Source organism: Haematobia irritans, chromosome 1 (genome assembly GCF_050003625.1).
Source record: "Haematobia irritans isolate KBUSLIRL chromosome 1, ASM5000362v1, whole genome shotgun sequence".
Lineage (NCBI taxonomy): Eukaryota > Metazoa > Arthropoda > Insecta > Diptera > Muscidae > Haematobia > Haematobia irritans.
Window position 1 is genome coordinate 138,554,811 of NC_134397.1, and position 23,285 is coordinate 138,578,095.

At 33.9% G+C, this 23,285-nt stretch overlaps 1 protein-coding gene across 1 annotated transcript in view; it reads right to left on the reverse strand.

Moving 5' to 3' along the window:
* Positions 1 to 23,285, reverse strand: part of sosie (oogenesis-related protein sosie) — a 48,855-nt gene that overhangs the window by 18,997 nt on the left and 6,573 nt on the right. Inside the window, exon 2 of the mRNA XM_075291748.1 lies at positions 3,181 to 3,327. Coding sequence (XP_075147863.1) covers positions 3,181 to 3,327 — 147 coding nt within the window. The remainder of the gene's footprint in view (positions 1 to 3,180; positions 3,328 to 23,285) is intronic.

The window sequence follows — 23,285 nt, forward strand, 5'->3', positions numbered from 1 at the left end:
AGATCGACAACTTCAACAGAGGGACGCAAAATTTCAAGATTTGTGTCCTAGATTTAATTAAAAAATTTTTTGAAGCAAGGATTATAAACTTTCTTTTAATTAAAATGTCATTATTTGAAAGAATTTTGTCCTTAGCATTGCGTAAATTTCGAGTGCTAAAATTTAAGATACATAATCTTCCATATTAGGTCAATATTTTTTTCAGTGTACTGTACGTCTCTAGTAAATGGATATTCATATAAAAACTATAGCCTATATTATTTCAGATTATTTTTTGATTTTTTTCCAACACTTCAATAGATATTATAGACCAAATAGCATTTAGTTTCGTATGACCATTTGGTCACAATTCAAGAAATTAAATTTTCAGAAAAAACACATATAGCTTTATAAATAATTGAGGTAGGCCTTCCAAATTGCAATATTTTTTCTAAATCCTGTTACTCGTAGTACAAGTAGAAACGGGGGAAAAATGAAAGTTTTTAACATTAGATTTAATTCGGTATTGAAAGGGTTAATATTTTGTAAAGAGCACATCCTAAAATTTAGGAAACAGTAAAAAATCTACAATTTTTGGTAGAATTCTACCAACTGTGGCAACGGTGGTCAGAATAGAACCCTATCAAGGTATGCCGATATGTCCTTATATGACCTGATTTACTTTAAATTTTGCACAAGCAATATAACCGATAGTGTCATAAAATGTGCCAAATTTAATTGAAATCGGTTCAAATTTAGATATAGCTCCCACATATATCTTTCGCCCGATTTAAACTCATATGAACACCGGAAGTGCATGGAGTAGATCAGCATATAATATAGTCGGCCCTCGCCCGACTTTAGACTTTCCTTACTTTACTTGTTTTTATACCTTCCACCATAGGATGGGGGGTATATTAACTTTGTCATTCCGTTTGTAACACATCGAAATATTGCTCTAAAACCCTATAAAGTATATATATTCTGGGTCGTGGTGAAATTCTGAGTCGATCTGAGCATGTCCGTCCGTCCGTCCGTCCGTCTGTTGAAATCACGCTAACTTCCGAACGAAACAAGCTATCGACTTGAAACTTGGCACAAGTAGTTGTTATTGATGTAGGTCGGATGGTATTGAAAATGGGCCATATCGGTCCACTTTTACGTATAGCCCCCATATTTAGTTTGCGAGGCCTCTAAGAGAAGCAAATTTCATCCGATCCGGCTAAAATTTGGTACATGGTGTTAGTATATGGTCTCTAACAACCATGCAAAAATTGGTCCACATCGGTCCTTAATTATATATAGCCCCCATATAAACCGATCCCCCGATTTGGCTTGCGAGGTCTCTAAGAGAAGCAAATTTCATCCGATCCGTCTGAAATTTAGTACATGGTGTATGTATATGGTCTCTAACAATCATGCAAAAATTGGTCCACATCGGTCCATAATTATATATAGCCCCCATATAAACCGATCACCAGATTTGACCTCCGGAGCCTCTTGGAAGACCAAAATTCATCTGATTCAGTTGAAATTTGGTACGTGGTGTTAAAATATTGCCTCAAACTCCCATGTAAAAATTGGTCGGTATCGGTCCATAATTATATATAGGCCCCATATAAACCTATTCCCAGATTTGACCTCCAGAACCCCTTGGAAGAGCAAAATTCTTCCCATTCGGTTGAAATTTGGTACGTGATGTTAGTATATGGTATCCAACAACCATGCAAGAATTGGTTCCTATCAGCCCATAATTATATATAGCTCCCATATAAACCGATCCCCAGATTTGACCTCCGGTGCCTTTTGGAGAAGCAAAATTCATCCGATCTGCTTGAAATTTTGGTACGTGGTGATCGTATATGATATTTAACAACCATGCCAAAAGTGGTCCATATCAGTCCATAATCATATATAGCCCCAGTATAAACCGATCCCGAGATTTGGTTTTGGAGCCACTTGGAGGAGCAAATTTCATCCGAGTGAGTTGAAATTTGGTACATTGTGCTAGTATATGGTCGTTAAAAACCATGCGTAACTAGGTCCATATCGGTCTATAGTTATATATATCCCTCAGATAAATCGATTTCCAATCACACAAAAAGTGGTCCATATCAAGTTCATCATTCTATATAGCCCCCATATAAGCGGCCCCCATATTTATATTCTGGCTCTCTACGTACGGTGCAAAAGTCCATGTCGATTCGTAATTATTTGTAGACTTACCTATACATAAGATTTTTTTGTCTAATATATACCACGTATGGACTAACTCACAATTTAGAAAACGATATTAAGACGTTTTAAGATACCACAACCCAAGTAATTCGATTGTGGATGACAGTCTTTTGTAGAAGTTTCTACGCAATCCATGGTGGAGGGTACATAAGATTCGGCCTGGCCGAACTTACGGCCGTATACACTTGTTTTTTCTGCTGTACATTCCCAATAAATTTTTATCTGTTTATTGAAAACACGCAAACAAAGAGAAGTGTCAGATTAAAACTTTGTTCAAATATTTATTACTACAATGAGCCGCCGGCGGGTACAGAACTACAGCAGAAGGGTGTTAAAATTTCAATTTCTTTTTTCTTTACAATTCATTAAAAAGTACTTGCACTATATAATTTCCACACTGTTATGTAGGTCATCATTCTATTTAAATGATGGCAATTGTATCACGAAAATATGACTATGCAGTTGGTCCCAAAATTTTTCATTTCTTACAATAAAAATGTCAACTGTCCTAAATGTTAACAATTCCTTCTACAAACTCTCTTGCCTGGCTTTATGATGAACGCACACGACATTTCAACTTGAAGGGTTAGGCAAATAGTTCAGCTTCAGGAAAACAAAAGAAATTTGCTTGAATTTTCAATGTGAATTTAATTGCACGTCTACAAACGCCTCAAAATGTGAGTGCATGCAAAGTGTAATCATGACATCGATCGCTGCCTGACATAGTATGCTAAGTCCATTTGAATTAACTGCCACATATGCTATATAGATGGAATTGCTTAATAATTGGTACAAACAAAGTCAAACTCGTTTCGTTCTCATATTAAAAATTGAGTCACAATCATCCATTAAAAAAAAGCAATTTTCTTAAAAACTTTTCAGTGGACTTAGCATATTTTGATTGGGAAGTATAGGTTTATGAATGCTAAAAATAAAATATGTAATATTCATACATTCTCTTACCTTTGAGTGTGTCAGGACAGAGTCCATTGTTTGGTGGCGAATCATTTCCGCATAAACAGCGCATTTTGTAGTCATCTGGATCTCGAACACAACTGGATTTTTCTATCGCTGCACAGTCTTCATGTGCTAGGCATTCTCGTCCTTTGACTAAAACGAAAATACAAAGAATTTGAAATTACATTTTGATCCAGTTTGTTTATTTGTACACAGCAAGAAATCTTCACCAAATTATTTCCAATTAAAAAGTTGATTGAAACCGAAAAGTTTTTCAATTACCAAATTAATTGAAACAATTAACTTTGTAATCAATATAGAAACATTTACTTTATGTCAGTGATTCTATGTTTTTAATTGATAAAATTAACGTTTTAATCAAACCAGCTTAGCAAAAAAATTTAGAAGTTCTTCTAAAGGCACAACTTAAAAAGCACTTCCAAAAATGACCTCCCAAAAATTTTCTTTATTTTATCTACAGAGTAAGTTCTTTTAATTAAATTTTGTTTAACTCGCAGATTATATAATGACCAACCGAAAAACATGTGAATTTTTAAAACAAATTTTGATGTCAAACGGTTCAGACAAGTGTTCCCAGCAAAAAAAAGAGCTTTCAAAAAAGTAGTTTTATCCCCAATTTTTGATCCGGAGGTAGGGCAAACTTGGATTATCTCCAATGAATTTTACGTGGGTTTGTCATAGGACAGAAGTACTCCATTTTGGGATCATTTGCATTGCTTTAGAAGTTGTGCCTTGGAAGTTCATTTGGATGAATAAATTTAAAAAACTAAAATATTAAATTTTTTTCCAATTTCACTTTTTATTTTTTCAGTAATTTTTGTTATACTTTTATATTCTTATTATAAAATTTTTATAAATTGAAAAACTTCTTCGCTTTCACCGGGGCTTGAACCTGGGTCTGTTGGCAACGTTACAGAACGCCTTAGCACACTATGACACAAACGACATTGAACACGATGCATCAAAACGTCACAATTATAATATATTGTAAATATATTGTTTCTATAAAAAAAATCAACAAAAAATAAAAAAATTATCGTAATTCGCAAAATCTTTTCAAAAGAACTTCCACGGAAGTGAAAAAGTCAAACGGCATAGGTTCAAATCCCAGAGGAAATAAAGTGTTTTATTTTTTATTATTACTTTACTTTTTTATTGGTTTTCTTTTCTTTTTTGTGAAACTTAATTTTCCGAAACTCAAATTTTCACTAAAAACGGCTTAATTCCGTACTTTCTAAGACTCGTCCAAAAGGACTGCATCGGAAGTGGAAAAAATTGATAGGGGATCACGGGATACGCTTCAAAAAAATGTTTGTGGACTTGCCCAAAAAGACTGCATCGAAAGTGAAAAAAAAAATTGATGGTAGATTTCCGGATGCGCTTTAAAAGAAATGTTTGTGGAACAACTTCCAGGTTTATTTGCTGGGGTTAGAATTCATTAAAAATCATAAAAAATTATATAAATTATTTAATCAGCAAAATATCACGAGATTTTTTAATTCACATCCAAAACACTGAACAGGGACATCCGTGCATGACAAGCCCATGCTAACTTCATCGCTTCTACGCCAACTTTGCACCACTTCCGGATCCAAAAACAACATTATCACTGCTTTTTGGCGACCCCTTTTTTTGTTGGGCGGAAGACTAAGTAATTTAAAAAATGATTTATTTTTTCTTTTTTAATTTTTAATTAAAAATTTCACTGAAACAATTAATATTTAATTAAACTTAAAAAATAAAAGAAAATAATTAGTTAATGTTTATTGAGTTTTGCCATTCACATCAATTAAATTTTTAATTGAATCGATAAAAAATTAATTGAGTTTTGCAATCAACATCAATTAAATTTTTAATTGTATCGTACATAGTAATGTGCATTGGCTACGAGGGCGGTTCGGAAACTTCTTAGCCTATCAATGAAAGAGAATAGTTAATTTTTCAACAAATATTTTTATTTTTCAATATAATCTCCTGAAACTTCAATACACTTAGTCCAATGCTTTTCTAGCAATCTATCCCTTGATTAAAATAGTTTTCCTCAAGGTCTTCAAAATAATGGTTTACAACTGTAATTGCATCTTCATTTGAGATAAAACGCTTGCCAGCAAGGAATTTTTTTAGATTTGGGAACAAGTAAAAATCACTGGGAGCTAAATCAGGAAATAAGGTTGGTGGTTAAGCAACTCGTACTTTAATTCGTTGATTTTAGCCATTGTTAAAACACTCTTGGGCGCTGGTGCGTTGTCTTGATGAACAATTTTTTTTTGTGTTGTAACCCAGGACGTTTTTCTCGAATTTGTACATTTAATTGATCCAAAAGTTTGCAATAGTACTCTGAATTTATTGTTTTACCCTTTTGCAGATAGTCAATCAATAAAATACCTTTGAAGTCCCAAAAAAAACCGTTGCCATAACCTTACCAGCCGATTGAATTGTTTTTGCCTTCTTTGGGGCACTTCCTCCAGCTTCAGTCCACTGTTTGGATTGTTCTTTTGTCTCTGGAGTATAATAGTGGATCCATGTCTCATCAACAGTTATGAAACGACGCTTAAAATCCATTTTATTTCGCTTAAAACGATCCAAACAAGCTTGAGAAATGTTCATTCTTATGCGTTTTTGATCGACTATTAACAAATGCGGCACCCATCTTGCAGAAAGCGATCATTTGAGATACCCATGATATTAGCAATTTCACGCACTTTTATTCGTCGATCATTTAATACCATATCATGCACTTTGGCTATAATTTCTCTTGTTGTTGCTGTTTTTGGACGTCCACTACGTGGTTCATCTTCAATGCTTGTACGACCACGTTTAAATTCAGCAACCCAATTTTTTACTGTTGCATATGAAGAAGCACTTTTACCTAACACATTCACCATATCATTATGAATTTCTTGTATCGATAAACCATTTTTATGTAAATATTTAATGACAGCACGCATTTCTAATTTTTCCATTGTAAAAAAAAATTGAGGATGCGTCTGTTTTGAACACCTGTTTCTATATGAAGGAGTTGCCAGATCGAAACAAAATGTAACATGTGTTCATAACAGAGATGGAAGTTTCCAAACAACTTAACTTTCTTCTGTTTATACCGCGCTTTTGGTTCTAGGCTAAGATGTTTCCGAACTGCCCTTGTATATATGGTGTTGTGGTCTGGTGACCGATACCTCAGCAGTCGATAAATTTAAATATGTTAAAGTTAAGCGAATGGCGTGCTTGTGTATCTCAAGCGCAATCAGTAAGACAGGAACAAATTCTCTTAATGTCATGCTGCATCTAATGCCTTCAGACATATTAGCCAAACAGTCAGCTGCAACAACGACACGGTTGCCACAGTTGGTAGAATTCTACCAAAAATGGTAGATTTTTCAGTTGGGTAGATTGGTAGAAAACTTGATGTTTTGGTAGGTTTTCAAACTATTCATCTCCAACTAAGAGGTATTTTTTGAAAAGAAAATGTTGTATAGAAAAAAAATTTAAAAAATTAAGGGATTTGCCAAAATAAATTTTCCAAATATAATTTTCGTCTTTTGGTTAAGCTACTCTTGTAGCTTGAAATTTGGTACGTAGTGTAAGTATATGGTCTCTTACAATCATGCAAAAATTGAAAATTGGTCCATATCATTCCATAATTATATATAGCCTCCATATAAATCGATCGAGATTTGACCTGCGGAGCCTCTTGGAGGATCAAAATTCATCCGATTCGGTTGAAAATTGGTACATTGTGCTAGTATATAACTTGGTCCATATCGGTCTATACACTGAAAAAAATATTGTCGTGAGGTCAAAGATTTCATGTCTTTAAAATACGAATACAAATTTTGCTTAGCATAGAAGACGCATTTCTCTAAAATAAAGTTTTTTTCCTTGTCCAAAAGTCGATAAACTTTTCAATGAAGTCGTATTGTCCTTATAATTAAGTGATTTGACTTAAAAATGGGTATCTTAACATGAAAGAAAAAATTTATAGGCTAAGGTCAACTTGACTTTAATAATTCAGAAAAATTCTTTAAATTTAATGAAATTGTCTTTAAATTTGTTGTCTTTTGGCATCTTGACTACAAAGCAAAAAATCGTTCAAATATAGGACATGTTTTTCAACACTTTATTTTAAAGAAGTTTTTTACTTCAAACATAGCATAATTTCTACTGGAAGTCGAGTCCTAATTTGGAAAATAAAGTTGCCGTTAACTCGTTCTTAAAGGACTTTGATAGCATATGAAGAAAAAAAGATGAGAAAGCGAAAAATTAAATTTTGCTTCCTAGAAGCAAGTACACAAAACCTAAATTTAAAAGAGAATTGTGTCTTAAAAGTATCCTTACTTGTATTCTCCGCTTCTTTGGCTCGGAATCAATACCAAATTTTTTAAAGTAAAGACAAAATCTTTGGAACCGAGTATGCTTTTTTTCAGTGTAATTATATATAGTCCCAACATAAATCGATCCCCAATCACACAAAAATTGTTCAATACGGGTTCATAATTGTATATAGCCCCCATATAAATTGACCCCCATATTTCAATTCCTCATCTCTAATTAAAGCCCGAAATTTTAAAAAAGAAAAAAAGAATATTTTGAAAAATTGTCATTCGGCAAGCGATTGCTAAGCCGATCGCTTTTTCAAAAAAAGTCATGTGTCCACTAATTAACTGTAAAACGTTTCAACACCCTACTAGTAAACTGCTGAGAAATATGCAAATGACCAAAGGTCACGTTTTTTAATATATGAAGCCAAATCTGGGATTTTGGGTATTTTTTATATGAATTTGGTGTATTCAGCAATATTTCTTAAAACTATTTTTCCTGCAAAAAGTAATAAAAACCATAATGATATTTGAATCAGTTCAAAAGTTATAAAGGTTTGAACTCATATCTTTAATTCCCAAAAAAAAAAATATATGAATAAATGTTCCTTTCCCCAAAAACCATAAATTTTAGTAATCATAAGAGAAAAGTCCTCTAAAATACATTTTGCTTAGTAAAATTCGCCAAAGATTTGCACTAACTCTGATGAAAAAGTGAATTTCTGTAAGTGTACGTTTATGATATATGGAGGCTATACTTTTACTCTAAACCGATTTCAACCAAATTCGGCACACTTGACAATACTATCAAATATACTCTTTGTGCAAAATTTAAGCAAACCAGAGAAATCTCCTGGCTTCTGTTGCCATATAAGTGCATATCGAGCGTAAAATATATATGGGGGCTATATCTAAATCTGAATGTTAGTTCTGCTACCTGAGCAAAATTTCATGTAAATCGTTGTGAAACTTTGATATCGGAGTAAAAATTTACTTCCACTCCAATTTATTTTCCATCATATCCTTTTTTTATAGCAAGAACTCTGTGTCTCTAATGAGTTCCCTAATTCGTTTCCAGTCCCTGTTTAATTCCAATTTAATTCGCTAAATCTTCGTTTGTTTATTTTTATCTTCATGAAGAGATGTATATACACTCTCTGTATGGGCATCTGTTATATATTTTACAATTCCATGGTATTATTTATTCACTTGAATTTATTGCTGATAATGGAGTAGAAAACAAGTATATACGGCCGTAAGTTCGGCCAGACCGACGCTTATGTACCCTCCATTATGGATTGCGTAGAAACTTCATCTAAACACTGCCATCCACAATCGAATTACTTAAGTTGCGGTAACGCTTGCCGATGGCAAGGTATCTTAAAACCTCCTAACACCATCTTCTAAATTGTATGTAAGTCCATACGTGGTATATATTAAATCAAAAAAGATCGATCCAATACGTATATAATTCGGTTTGACAAAGTAGACATAAAATTTTGACAAAATTTTCTACAGAAATAAAATTTTCTATAGAAATAAAATTTTCACAAAATTTTCTATGGACCAATTTTGTGTGATTGGACCAATTTTGGTATGGTTGTTAGCGACCATATACTAACACCACGTGCCTAATTGAACCGGATCGTATGAATTTTGCTCCTCCAAGAGGCACCGGAGGTCAAATCTGGAGAATGTTTTATATGGGGGCTATATATAATTATGGACCGATATGGACCAATTCTGGCACGGTTGTTAAAGATCATATACTAACACCATGTTCCAAATTACAACCGGATTGGATGAAATTTGCTTCTCTTGGAGACTTCGCAAGCCAAATCTGGGGATCGGTTTATATGGGGGCTATATATAATTATGAACCGATGTGGACCAATTTTTGCATGGTTGTTAGAGACCATATACCAATATCATGTACCAAATTTCAGGCAGATCCGGATGAAATTTGCTTCTCTTTAAGGCTCCGCAACCCAAATCTGGGGATCGGTGTATATGGGCGCCATATATAATTATGAACCTATGTGGACCAATTTTTGCACGATTGTTAGAGACCATATGCCAATACCATGTACCAAATTTCAGCCGGATCGGATGCAATTTGCTCCTCTTTGAGGCTTCGCAAGCCAAATCTGGAGATCAGTTTATACGGGGACTATATATAATTATGGACCGATGTGGACCAATTTTTGCATGGTTGTTAGAGACCATATACCAACATCATGTACCAAATTTCAGCCGGATCGGATGAAATATGCTTCTGTTAGAGGCTCCACAAGCCAAATCTGAGGATCGGTTTATATGGGGGCTATATATAATTAAGGACCGATATGGACCAATTTTTGCATGGTTGTTAGAGACCATATACCAACGTCATGTACCAAATTTCAGCCGGATCGGATGAAATTTTCTTCTCTTTGAGGCTCCGCAAGCCAAATCTGGAGATCAGTTTATATGGGGTCTATATATAATTATGGACCGATGTGGACCAATTTTTGCATGGTTGTTAGAGACCATATACCAACACCATGTACCAAATTTCAGCCCGATCGGATGAAATATGCTTCTGTTAGAGGCTCCACAAGCCAAATCTGAGGGTCCCTTTATATGGGGGCTATACGTAAAAGTGGACCGATATGGCCCATTTTCAATACCATCCGACCTACATCGATAACAACAACTTGTGCCAAGTTTCAAGTCGATAGCTTGTTTCGTTCGGAAGTTAGCGTGATTTCAACAGACGGACGGACGGACGGACATGCTTAGATCGACTCAGAATTTCACCACGACCCAGAATATATATACTTTATGGGGTCTTAGAGCAATATTTCGATGTGTTACAAACGGAATGACAAAGTTAATATACCCCCATCCTATGATGGAGGGTATAACAAACTGATATAAATATAGGCGTTGTAATTCGTATATGCAAAGAACAAAAAAATGTTTGGAAAACGTATATCGAAAACGTTGTTCTTTTGTTAGAGGTTTTTCTTTGAAAATTTCAAACTTTTATTACCAAACAATTTTCAAATTCCAAAAAAATTGGAAGTACTTCTAAGGCACTTCCAAAAATGTCCTCCCAACGATGTTCTTTATTTTAACTACTCATTAACATCTTTTAATTCAATTTTCTACAACTCGCTAATTTCATATTTTAAAGGGTAATTTACATTTTTGATACCCTCCACTATACACGGACGAAAAAGACTGTTTTTCATATGTTTGGGTGTAAAAATTATATGTTTGGAACCCAAAATTTTAAACACAATATTTTTGAGTGCAATCATATAATGTTCATAAACTAGCATAACATGTTTGGGACATAAAATGTTTGTAAATATAATATGCTTGGATGTAAACATATATTAATTTAGAAATAGACTATAAACATATATGTGTTTAGAAAGAAAGACATAAAGTGTATGCTGGAAGTAAAATAATGAAAGTAACCAATTGGCGCCTTAAAAAATATATTTACACAAAGGAAATTTCATTAAAGATTGGAAAAATACTATGTGTGAATATAAACAAGTATACATTTACAAATTTGGAGTATACATATATATGTTGTGATATAAGACTTCGCCAAAAATTGTATATGCTTAAGTAAAAAGATTAAAATGAGTATTCGGAGAGAAAATTCATTCGGAACCAAGAGAAAAGACATTTAAAAAAAAACATGAGTTTTGTATATCATTTTCGCATTACAGTCACTTTTTTTGTTTCGTCAAAACAAATCGGAACGTACACTGAAAAACAGTGAACCCACCAGGAAGAAAACTTTCGGTTAATTTTAGAAAATTTTGAATATTTGTAGAAAATTTTAACTAAACAGTATTACAAACGTTGGCATCACGCCGATGTCATAAAAATAAGTAAATATTTTTCGACAAATACAAGAAAATTTATTAGACATAACTAAGTTTTTTCACTTGTTAAAGAAAATTTTGTAGTTTGAAGAAAAAACTTGGAGTTCAAAATTGTAAGAATGTCTTTAGTGACATACGAAAGTTCACGATGGACGCATTTTTGGTAAAATTACAAATTTAAAAGAAATTCTGAACTATTTTGTGGAAGACACGAATTTAGTTAATCTTTATGCTTCAGTTGAGTATATTTTTTCCCTCGGGTTTAGTTAATTTAACTAACGTACACAAAAAAGTATTAGAGTAAAGAAAACTTTCTCCAAACATAATATTTCTATGAACTTAAATAAAGTTAAATTGACTTTAGTGAAATAGAGAGTTCACTTTTTTTTTGAGTGTAGGACGAGTAAGTCAAAATATTCAAACAAAGGTAATTAAATGGATCTTCATAAAAACTAACGAAAGGACACTACACTGTTAGAAAAATATGTTTTTCATATGTTCCGATATAAACAAAATGTGTTTCGGGCACAATTTTTAAACACAATATATTTAAGTGCCAACATGTAATGTTCCTAAACTAACACTAAATGTTTGGGACACATATGTTAATATGTTAAAATATATTATGTTTGGGGTATGAATGTTTCATAAAAATAATATGTGTGAATGTAAACATATATAAATTTATAAATTTCGAGCAAACATATATATGTTTACAATTTCTGTGAAATGGTTGTATGTTGTTTCGGAAAACTGCTTTATGATAAGGCCAAAAATTGTATATGCTTAAGTCTAAATATTATTTAATTTGAATATTAGAATGAGTATTCGGAGTAAAGAGAATAGACATTCGGAACCAAGAGCATAGAGATTTGAAAAAAAAACAGCATGTGTTTTCGCCTTGAGAGGAGAATTTTATGTATGTGGGGACTGTAAATTTTTAATAACCCACATTTCGAAGTTTCATTATAAAAATTTAATATAGTATAAATGTCTAAATTGCAAAAAAAAATTGGTTCGGTCGGAGCAGGAATTGAACCCACGACCCTTTGCATGCAAGGCAGGCATGCTAACCACTGCTCCACGTGGCCAACAAATGTATGTTTCTTTTAAATAATGTTATGTTTGCATGGGCTCGTGGGCGCTGCAAAGTATGCTATATAAATGTAACTTGTAACGATAATTGTCTACTGGTGACTATAAATACTACATAGCCCAGTGGATAGTGTGTTGGCTTACAAACTGTATGGGCCTCGGTTCGATTCTCCGCCCAGGCGAAAGGTAAAATTAAAAAAAAATGTATTACAGAAAAAGTTGCCAAGAACTAAAAATTTGGTGGAAGTGAAAATTATGTGAGGGAATGATCACAATCTTCTTTGGGGAAAATTCTTCCAAGCATATAATATTTTTGGGCTCAAAATGCTTCCAAACATATAATATGTCCACATAAAACAAACATATTAATATTTCGGCAGTATCCAATAATATATGTGCTTCCTGCAAAATATGTTTGGAACATATGTTAAAGAAGCGATTTTTTTTTTTGAGGGTGTATACACTGAAAAATAGCATGCCCGGTTCCAAAGATTGTGTCTCTATTTTAAATTAAATTTTGGTATTTATTCCGAGCCAATGAAGCCGAGAATTCAAGTAAGGATACTTTTAAGACACAATTCTCTTTTAAATGTGGGTTTTGTGTATTTGACTCTATGAAGCACATTTTATTTTTTCGCTTTTTCAACCTTTTCATTTGCTATAAAAAGTCCGTTAAAAACAAGACAGTAGAAATTGTGCTAAGTTTCAAGTAAAAACGTCTTTAAAATAAAGTGTTGAAAAACATGTCCTATTTTTAACGATTTTTGCAAAATGCAAAAATGCAACAAATTTAAAGACAATTTCATTAGTTTTAAAGATTTTGTTTTTAATTATTAAAGTCAAGTTGACCTTAGTTCAAAATTTTTTTTCATGTTATGATACCCATTTTCAAGTCAAATCACTTAATTATAAGGACAACACGACTTTATGGAAAAGTTTATCGACTTTTGAACATGGAAAAAACTTTATATTAGAGAAATGCGTCTTCTAAGCTAAGCAAAATTTGTATTCTTATTTTAAGGACATGAAATCTTTGGCCTCACGACAATATTTTTTCAGTGTACTCTTTTTAGAGTTGTGACAGTAAAATGAAAACATTGGGAAACAGTGAAAAATTAAACAGTAAGATCTATAAGATATAAGATCTAAGCATGTCCGTCCGTCCGTCTATCCGTCCGTCAGTTGAAATCACGTTAACTTCCGAACGAAACAAGCTATCGACTTGAAACTTGGCATAAGTAATTGCTATTGATGTAAGTCGGATGGTATTGCAATTGGGCCATATTGGACCACTTTTACGTATAGCCTCCATATAAACCGATCCCCACATTTGACCTCCGGAGCATTGTGGAGGAGCAAAATTCATCCGATCCGGTTGAAATTTGTTACGTGATGTTAGTATACGGTCTCTAACAACCATTCAAAAATTGGTTCATATCGGTCCATAATTATATATAGCCTCCATATAAATCGGTCCCCAGATTTGGCCTCCGGAACCTCTTGGAGGAGCAAAATTTATCCGATCCGGTTGAAATTTGGTGCATTGCGCCAGTATATGGCCGCTAACAACCATGCTAAAATTGGTCCATGTCGGTCTATAATTATATTTATCCGCTCCCCAATCACACAAAAATTGGTCCATATCGGTTCAAAATCGTGGTTGCCACTCGAGCCAAAAATAATATACCAAGATTTTATTTGAATAAAAAATTTTGTAAAAATTTTATTTCTATAGAAAATGTTGTCAAACTGAATTATATACGTAATTAATCGGCATTTTTTTGTTTAATATATACACAGTCTCACATAAGTTTACATACCCTTGAGGTTTTGCCTCATAACTAAACATGTTTCTTGTTGTTGTTTATAATCCAGACTACAAAAATCTTCTTGAAAATTGACAAATACTTTGTTTTTCAAATTAATTTACAAAATCTAAAGCATATATATGCATATTTTATTATATTTTATTAATTAAAGAAAATACAATATCTTAAACCGTATGTAAACTTGTGTGAGACTATGTACCTCGTGTATACTAACTTACAACTTAGAAGACGGTGGTAAGAAGTTTTAAGATACCTTGCTATCGGCAAGTGCCGCAACCCAAGTAATTCGATTGTGGACGACAGTCTTTAGTAGAAGTTTCTACGCAATCCAGTGGAGGGTACATAAGATTTTGGCCTAGCCGAACTTACGGCCGTATATAACATACTTGTTTATGGGTACTTTATACTTTTTTTATTTCACAATCCATTATCAGCAATTAATGCTTAATTTAATGCACAGAATCTTTTGTTTATTCTAATTTGTATACAAACAATGTATGCAGAAATGTATATATATACATTTTCTGTTTTGGCATCTGTTTTATATTGCAATTTCATGGTATTATATATTCAAGCGAATTTATTGCTGATAATGGAGTGGAAAACAAACTAGTAAATGTATTGGGGTTTTTGTATTTGATTAAATTTTACATCGGAAAATTTCTAAAAAGCTTTGGGAATTCCTTGTATAGATCCCAGCAAAAAAGAGCCACGTCAAAAGTAGTGAAAATATTCTTTTTTCATCTTTTTGGATGGATGTTGCACTGAATTTCCTTCACTTCTTAAGGAGTGGTCCGAATTCAGTTTTTTTGGAAAAAATTTTGTGATATTATGTCAAACAAATAATTTTGATAAGTTTTTATGATTTTTGATTTGAGCTCAAATATTTTCAACAATTCGACCAACCTTAAATAATTTGTACCATATTATACTCTGTTTTTAACCTACTTAAAGCAAAGAAAGTTAAAATGACCCATTAAAAATATGAAAAAAGCGAGTTATAAAAAATTGCATTGAAAGAACCTCCAGCACAGAAAATTATTTCACGACAATTTTTCCAATTAAAGTCTTAATTGAGTTTTAAAATATATTCAATTAAAAATTTAATTGATTCAAATTTTTTAATTGAAAAAAGTCAATCATAACAAGTATATACGGCCGTAAGTTCGGCCAGGCCGAGTCTTATGTACCCTCCACCATGGATTGCGTACAAACTTCTACGAAAGACTGTCATCCACAAATTTCAACTCACATGGTTGTTAAATATAATATACTACCACCACGTAACAAATTTCAACCAGATCGGATGAATTTTGCTTCTCCAAAAGGCACCGGAGGTCAAATCTGTGGATCGGTTATATGGGAGCTATATATTATTATGGACTGATAGGAATCAATTCCTACATGGTTGTTGGATACCCTATACTTACATCACGTACCAAATTTCAACCGAATGGGAAGAATTTTGCTCTTCCAAGGTGCTCCGGAGGTCAAATCTGGAGATCGGTTTATATGAGGCATATATATAATTACGGACCGATATCGACCAATTTTTGCATGGGTGTTTGACGCCATATATTAACATCACGTACCAAATTTCAACTGAATCAGATGAATTTTGGTATTCCAAGAGGCTCCGGAGGTCAAATCTGGTGATCGGTTTATATGGGGGCTATATATAATTATTGACCGATATGGACCAATTTTTGCATGGTTGTTAGAGACCATATACTAACACCATGTACCAAATTTCAGCCGGGTCGGATGAAATTTGCTTCTCTTAGAGGCTCCGCAAGCTAAATCGGGGGATCGGTTTATATGGGGGCTATATATAATTATTGACCGATGTGAACCAATTTTTGCATGGTTGTTAGAGACCATATACTAACACCATGTACCAAATTTCAGCCGGATCGGATGCAATTTGCTTCTCTTAGAGGCTCCGCAAGCCAAATCGGGGGATCGGTTTATATGGGGGCTATATATAATTATGGACCGATGTCGACCAATTTTTGCATGGTTGTTAGAGACCATATACTGACACCATGTACCAAATTTCAGCCGGATCGGATGAAATTTGCTTCTCTTAGAGGCCTCGCAAGCCAAATTTGGGGGTCCGTTTATATGGGAGCTATACGTAAAAGTGGACCGATATGGCCCATTTGCAATACCATCCGACCTACATCAATAACAACGAAAAACTTGGACGGACGGACGGACGGACGGACATGCTCAGATCGACTCAGAATTTCACCACGACCCAGAATATATATACTTTATGGGGTCTTAGAGCAATATTTCGATGTGTTACAAACAGAATGACAAAGTTAATATACCCCCCATCCTATGGTGGAGGGTATAAAAATTAATGGTATCAATTAATTTTTTAATTGGATCAATTAATTTTTTAATTGACTTTCAAGCAATTTTTAATTGATACTTTCATTTCTGTGATTGAAGACATTTCAATTAAAAAAATTAATTGCATCAATTAATTTCGTGATAGAATCAGATTTTTTTTGTGTATGTGAACTTAAAATAAAGAACATCTTTGGAGAACATTTTTGGAAATGCTTTTAAAGTTGTGCCTTTAGAGCAAGTTTCAAATCTTTTTGCTGGGGTGTTTTTGAACACTCAAAAAACAATGAACTCAACAAGAAGGTTAATTTTAGAAAAAAAAATCACAAGCATAAGTTAATATTTTCCACAGCCAGATATATGGATGGAAGTACAGACGGTCATGGCTAGATCGACCCAGGGGCGGCCTTGAGCATTATTGCCAAAGACACCATGTGTCTATCTTGCCTCTTTCTGGGTGTGATACTCACTAACAAAATGAAACAAGTTATTAAGGGGGTTTCCTATACTGGTTCATGAGCACCTGTCTATAAGGTGGCCATACTACACTGCCCCAGTGTAGTGCCCTTAAGTATAAATATACCCTGTCAATGACAAACCCATGCTAAAGGGACCGATCCCTTCCATACATTTTGACCAGAACTGGGACTAATCCATATATACCAGGGACTAGCCCTGTGTTAAATTAATTAATAAGTAAATAAAGAAAAACTACTATCACACGATAATGCGAACTTGCTAACGACCTCTAGGGAAAATGACTAGCTAGACCATTTCACTACTGTGGTATCACAATAGACTGAATAGCTAAGTAAGCCTGAAATATCGGACACGACACTGCAAAATGGAAAATTAATGTCAATTAATTAAAAGGCACAACTTTAAAAGCACTTCCAAAAATGTACTTCATAAGATGTTCTTTTTCAATTACACAGGAATTTCTTTTAATTTAAATTTGTTTAACTCGCTTTTTATACCCTTCACCACTACTGTGGTACAGGGTATAATAAGTTTGTGCTTTTGTATGTAACGCCAAGAAGGAAAAGTCTGAGACCCATCGTTTAGTATACCGATCGTCTTAGAATTAAATTCTGAGTCGATTTAACGATGTCCGTCTGTCTGTCTGTCTGTCCGTCCGTCTGTCTGTCTGTTCATGTATTTTTGTGCGCAAAGTACAGGTCGCAGTTTTAGTCCGATTGTCCTAAAATTTGGTATAGGGTCCTGTTTCGGCTCAAAGACGATCCCTATTGATTTTGGAAAAAAATCGGTTCAGATTTAGATATAGCTGCCATATATATTTTTCACCGATCTGGTCATAATTGGCGTGTATATCAACCGATCTTCCTCAAATTCCGTACATCCGAATATTTTATGAGTGTCGAAAAACTTGCAAAATATCAGCCAAATCGGTTCAGATTTAGATATAGCTCCCATATATAGCTTTCGCCCGATTTACACTCATATGGCCACAGAGGCCAATTTTTAACTCCGATTTAGTTGAAATTTTGCACAGAGAGTAGAATTAGCATTGTTGCTATGCGTGCCAAATTTGGTTGAAATCGGTTCAGATTTAGATATAGCTCCCATATATATGTTTTTCTGATTTCGACAAAAATGGTCAAAATACCAACAATTTCCTTGTAAAATCGCCACTGCTTAGTCGCAAAGTTGTAAAAATGACTCTAATTTTCCTAAACTTCTAATACATATATATGGAGCGATAAATCATAAATAAACTTTTGCAAAGTTTCCTTAAAATTGCTTCAGATTTAAATGTTTCCCATATTTATACCCTTCACCACTACTGTGGTACAAGGTATAATAAGTTTGTGCATTTGTATGTAACGCCAAGAAGGAAAAGTCTGAGACCCATCGTTTAGTATACCGATCGTCTTAGAATTAAATTCTGAGTCGATTTAACGATGTCCGTCTGTCTGTCTGTCTGTTCATGTATTTTTGTGCGCAAAGTACAGGTCGCAGTTTAAGTCCGATCGTCCTCAAATTTGGCACAGTGACGTTTTTTGGGACAAAGACAATCGCTATTGATTTTGGAAAACATCGGTTCAGATTTAGATATAGCTGCCATATATATTTATCCCCGATCTGGTCATAATTGGCGTGTTTATCAACCGATGTTATTCAAATTCAATACATCCAAATATTTTATGAGTCTCGAAAAACTTGCAAAATATCAGCTAAATCGGTTCAGATTTAGATATAGCTCCCATATATATTTTTCGTCCGATTTAGAATCATATGACCACAGAGGCCAAAGTTTACTACCGATTATCGTGAAATTTTGCATAAAGAGTAGAATTGATATTCTACCAATGTTTCATAAATTTGATTGAAATCGGTTCAGATTTAGATATAGCTCCCATATATATCTTTCCCCCGATTTGGACTAATGCGGTCCCAGAAGCCAGAGTTTTACCCCAATTTGGTTAAAATTTTGCACTAGGAGTACAATTAGTAGTGTAGTCAAGTGTGCCAAATTTTATTGAAATCGGTTCAGATTTAGATATAGCTCCCATATATATCGTTCGCCCGATTTACACTCATATGACCACAGTGGCCAATCTTTTACTCCGATTTCATTGAAGTTTTGCACAGGAAGTAGAATTATCATTGTAGCTATGCGTGCCAAATTTGGTTGAAATCGGTTCAGATTTAGATATATCTCCCATATATAGCTTTCGCCCGATTTACACCCATATGACCACAGAGGCCAATTTTTAACTCCGATTTTGTTGAAATTTTGCACAGGGAGTAGAATTAGCATTGCAGCTATGCGTGCCAAATTTGGTTGAAATCGGTTCAGATTTAGATATAGCTCCCATATATATGTTTTTCTGATTTCGACAAAAATGGTCAAAATACCAACATTTTCCTTATAAAATCGCCACTGCTTAGTCAAAAAGTTGTAAAAATTACTCTAATTTTCCTAAATGTCTAATACATATATATCGAGCGATAAATCATAAATAAGTTGCGAAGTTTCCTTAAAATTGCATCAGATTTAAATGTTTCCCATATTTTTTACTAACATTGTGTTCCACTCTAGTGCGTTAGCCGACTTAAATTTTGAGTCTATAGATTTTGTAGAGGTCTATCAAATTCTGTCCAGATCGAGTGATTTTTAAATGTATGTATTTGTGACAAACCTTTATATATAGCCCCCAACACATTTGACGGATGTGATATGGTATCGAAAATTTAGATCTACAAAGTGGTTTTAAATTTTGTTGAAAAAATGCAAAATCCAATCTAAAAAAATTTAAAAAACTTTAAAAATTATTTATTTGGAAAAATATTAGAATTTTTAATTCACATCCAAAACACTGAATTCGAATCACACCTTAAGAAGTGATTGCAAATTCAGTGCAGCGGCTGTCCAAAATGGTGGATATCCAACCTATGACAAGCCCATGTTAAATTCATCGCTTCTGTTCCAATTTTGCACTACTTCCGGACGCTGCGCTTTTTTGTTGGGTTGTGATTAAATCGATTGAGATCTCCAGTTCATGGAGTATTCAAATCAGAATTGTTGGGACCAAATTTCTTTATCTCATTTCATCAACTATTAGAACTAATCGCAGAATTAAATCTTTTTCCGTAATAGTTTTTAGTATCCTATTAGAAAATCTCAATCTCCTATTAGAAAATAAAAGGTTGCAATAGTACTCTGAATTTATTGTTATACCCTTTTGCAGATAGTCAATCAATAAAATACCTTTAAAGTCGCAAAAACCCGTTGCCATAACCTTACCAGCCGATTGAATTGTTTTTGCCTTCTTTGGGGCACTTCCTCCAGCTTCAGTCCATTGTTTGGATTGTTTTTTTGTCTCTGGAGTATAATGGTGGATCCATGTCTCATCAACAGTTATGAAACGACGTTTAAAATCCATTTTATTTCGCTTTAAACGATCCAAACAAGCTTGAGAAATGTTCATTCTTATGCGTTTTTGATCGACTTTTAACAAATGCGGCAGCCATCTTGCAGAAAGCTTTTTCATCTGTAGTTCTTCATGCAAAATTAAATGGACTCGATCATTTGAGATGCCCATGATATTAGCAATTTCAGGCACTTTTATTCTTCGATCATTTAATACCATATCATGCACTTTGGCTACAATTTCTTTTGTTGTTGCTGTTTTTGGACGTCCACTACGTGGTTCATCTTCAATGCTTGTATGACCACGTTTAAATTAAGCAAACCAATTTTTTACTGTTGCATATGAAGGAACACTTTCACCTAACACATTCACCATATCATTATGAATTTCTTGTCCCGATAAACCTTTTTTAATATTTAATGACAGCACGCATTTCTAATTTTTCCATTGTAAAAAAATTGCGGATGCGTCTTTTTTGAACATCTGTTTCTATATGAAGGAGTTGCCAGATCAAAACAAAATGTAACATGTGTTCATAACAGAGAACACAAACACTTAACTTTTTTCTGTTTATACCGCGCTTTTTGTGCTAGGCTAAGAAGTTTCCGAACTGTATTCTTGTTCAGGGAGAAATTCTAAGACGATATAAGCATGTCCGTCTGATCGTCTGTTTGTTGTAATCACGCTACAGTCTTCAATAAAGGAGCTATCGTCCTGAAATTGGCACAGATTCGTCTTTTGTTTGCAGGTAGGTCAAGTTCGAAGATGGGCTATATAGGTCCAAGTTTTGATATAATCCCCATATAAACCGACCTCCCGATTTGGGGTCTTGGGCTTATAAAAACTGTAGTTTTTATCCGATTTGCCTGAAATTGGAAATCTGAGGTATTTTAGGACCATCAAAAAGTGTACCGAAAATGGTGAGTACCGCTCCATGTTTTGATATAGCCACCATATAGACCGATCTCCCGATTTTACTTCTTGGTCTTCTAGAATCCGTAATTTTTACCCAATTTTCCTCAAATCGGAAATCTGGAGGTATTCTAGGACCTTAAAGAGGTGTGCCGAAAATGGTGAGTACCGGTCCATGTTTTGATATATCCCCCATATAGACCCTTCTCCTGAATTTACTTCTTGGGCTTCTAGAATCCGTAGTTTTTATGCAATTTGCCTGAAATTGGAAATCTAGAGGTATTCTAGGACCATAAAGGGGTGTGCCGAATATATTGAGTATCGGTACAGTTTTTGATATAGCCCCCTTATAAACCGGCCCACCGATTTGGGGTCTAGATTATATAACTACATTGAAATGTGCTGAATACTGTGTGTATCCTTCCATGTTTTGGTATATCCCCCATTACACCGAACTCCCGATTTAACTCCTAGGGTTTCTAAAAATTGTACTTTTTATCCGATTTGCCACAAATTGAAAATATACTGGCATTTTACACCCATAACAAAGTGTATTTGATTTAATTTTATCGGTCCATTAGGTAAGGCTTCCATATAGACCGATTTCACTTATTAAGGGTATAGAAGGCGCACTGATCATGAAAATTGCTTGAAACTGAATGCAAAATTTCCAGATTTTACTTCTCGTAGTCATTTAAATATTTGGGATGAAAATTCACAGATTTTATATTTCAAATCAAGGCGTTAACATATTTCATCATTTTCTCGCACTTACAAGAGATGTTTATGATTCCTCTAAAACTCAAACAAAAAATGGGTCTTATAAATTCAGAATCTGATCTAGTCTTCTTAGGTAAAATCTTTACATTTATCTGTGGGAAGCGTACTGGTTGAACTGATCTGCTTGGGAAAATATCTGTCATCAAACCCCCCTGAAATTTTCAAAGGAAGCTATTATATTTCATTCATGGTGGTGGGTATTTAAGATTCGGCCCGGCCGAACTTACTACTGTATATACTTGTTTTCTATGAAAAGTCTGTAGACAATGTGAATCAAATGTTGTGAAATTTTCGAGCCTAATGATTACACAAATAATAGTAGAACAAATAGGAAAAAATCTAACTTTTACTAAACATTCATATGAAAAATGTTTCAATGTGTCAAAGTTTTTGTGATAATTTATTTTGAATAGAAAAACGAATGAAGTCTATGCTTATAAAAAAATTCCCCTTCTAAAAACTGTCTATTTCCTATTGCAAATATTTATTTGCTATTTATGAAGTTTGCCACCCGCCATAACTTGGTTCGTTGGCATATAAAATGTTTCATGCGTGTACAAATCGAAGTTCTGTGATTTAGTTCTATTAGATTATTACTTGCTGTCAATTTGTTTACTGCGAATAATTTGTCTTAAACTGAGGGTGTGCATACCAATCCCACCTTAGCATGGAAATTATCACATCAACTGTCAATTTATTGTGTCTGTGATTTTTTATAGCCATATATACCATTGTAATAGGCTGCCTTATTTGTTATCGATGAAATGGTGTTTGATGGTATTCTAACGATATGTTTCTAATAGCTGTCTTCATTAAAATTATCAATATTTGCATTGTAGGAATACGATGTAGTAGAACAATTGTAACTACACCATCGAATGTAGCCAGCAAAAAATGGAGCACTATTTCAGCAGGATTGTAAGGGAGAGAGGCAGTACCAAATGCTTACAAAACAGACGAATCAGCGCAGATTTTTGTGGGCATTGCCCCGACTTAAGGCAGCTTCTACACAGCGGG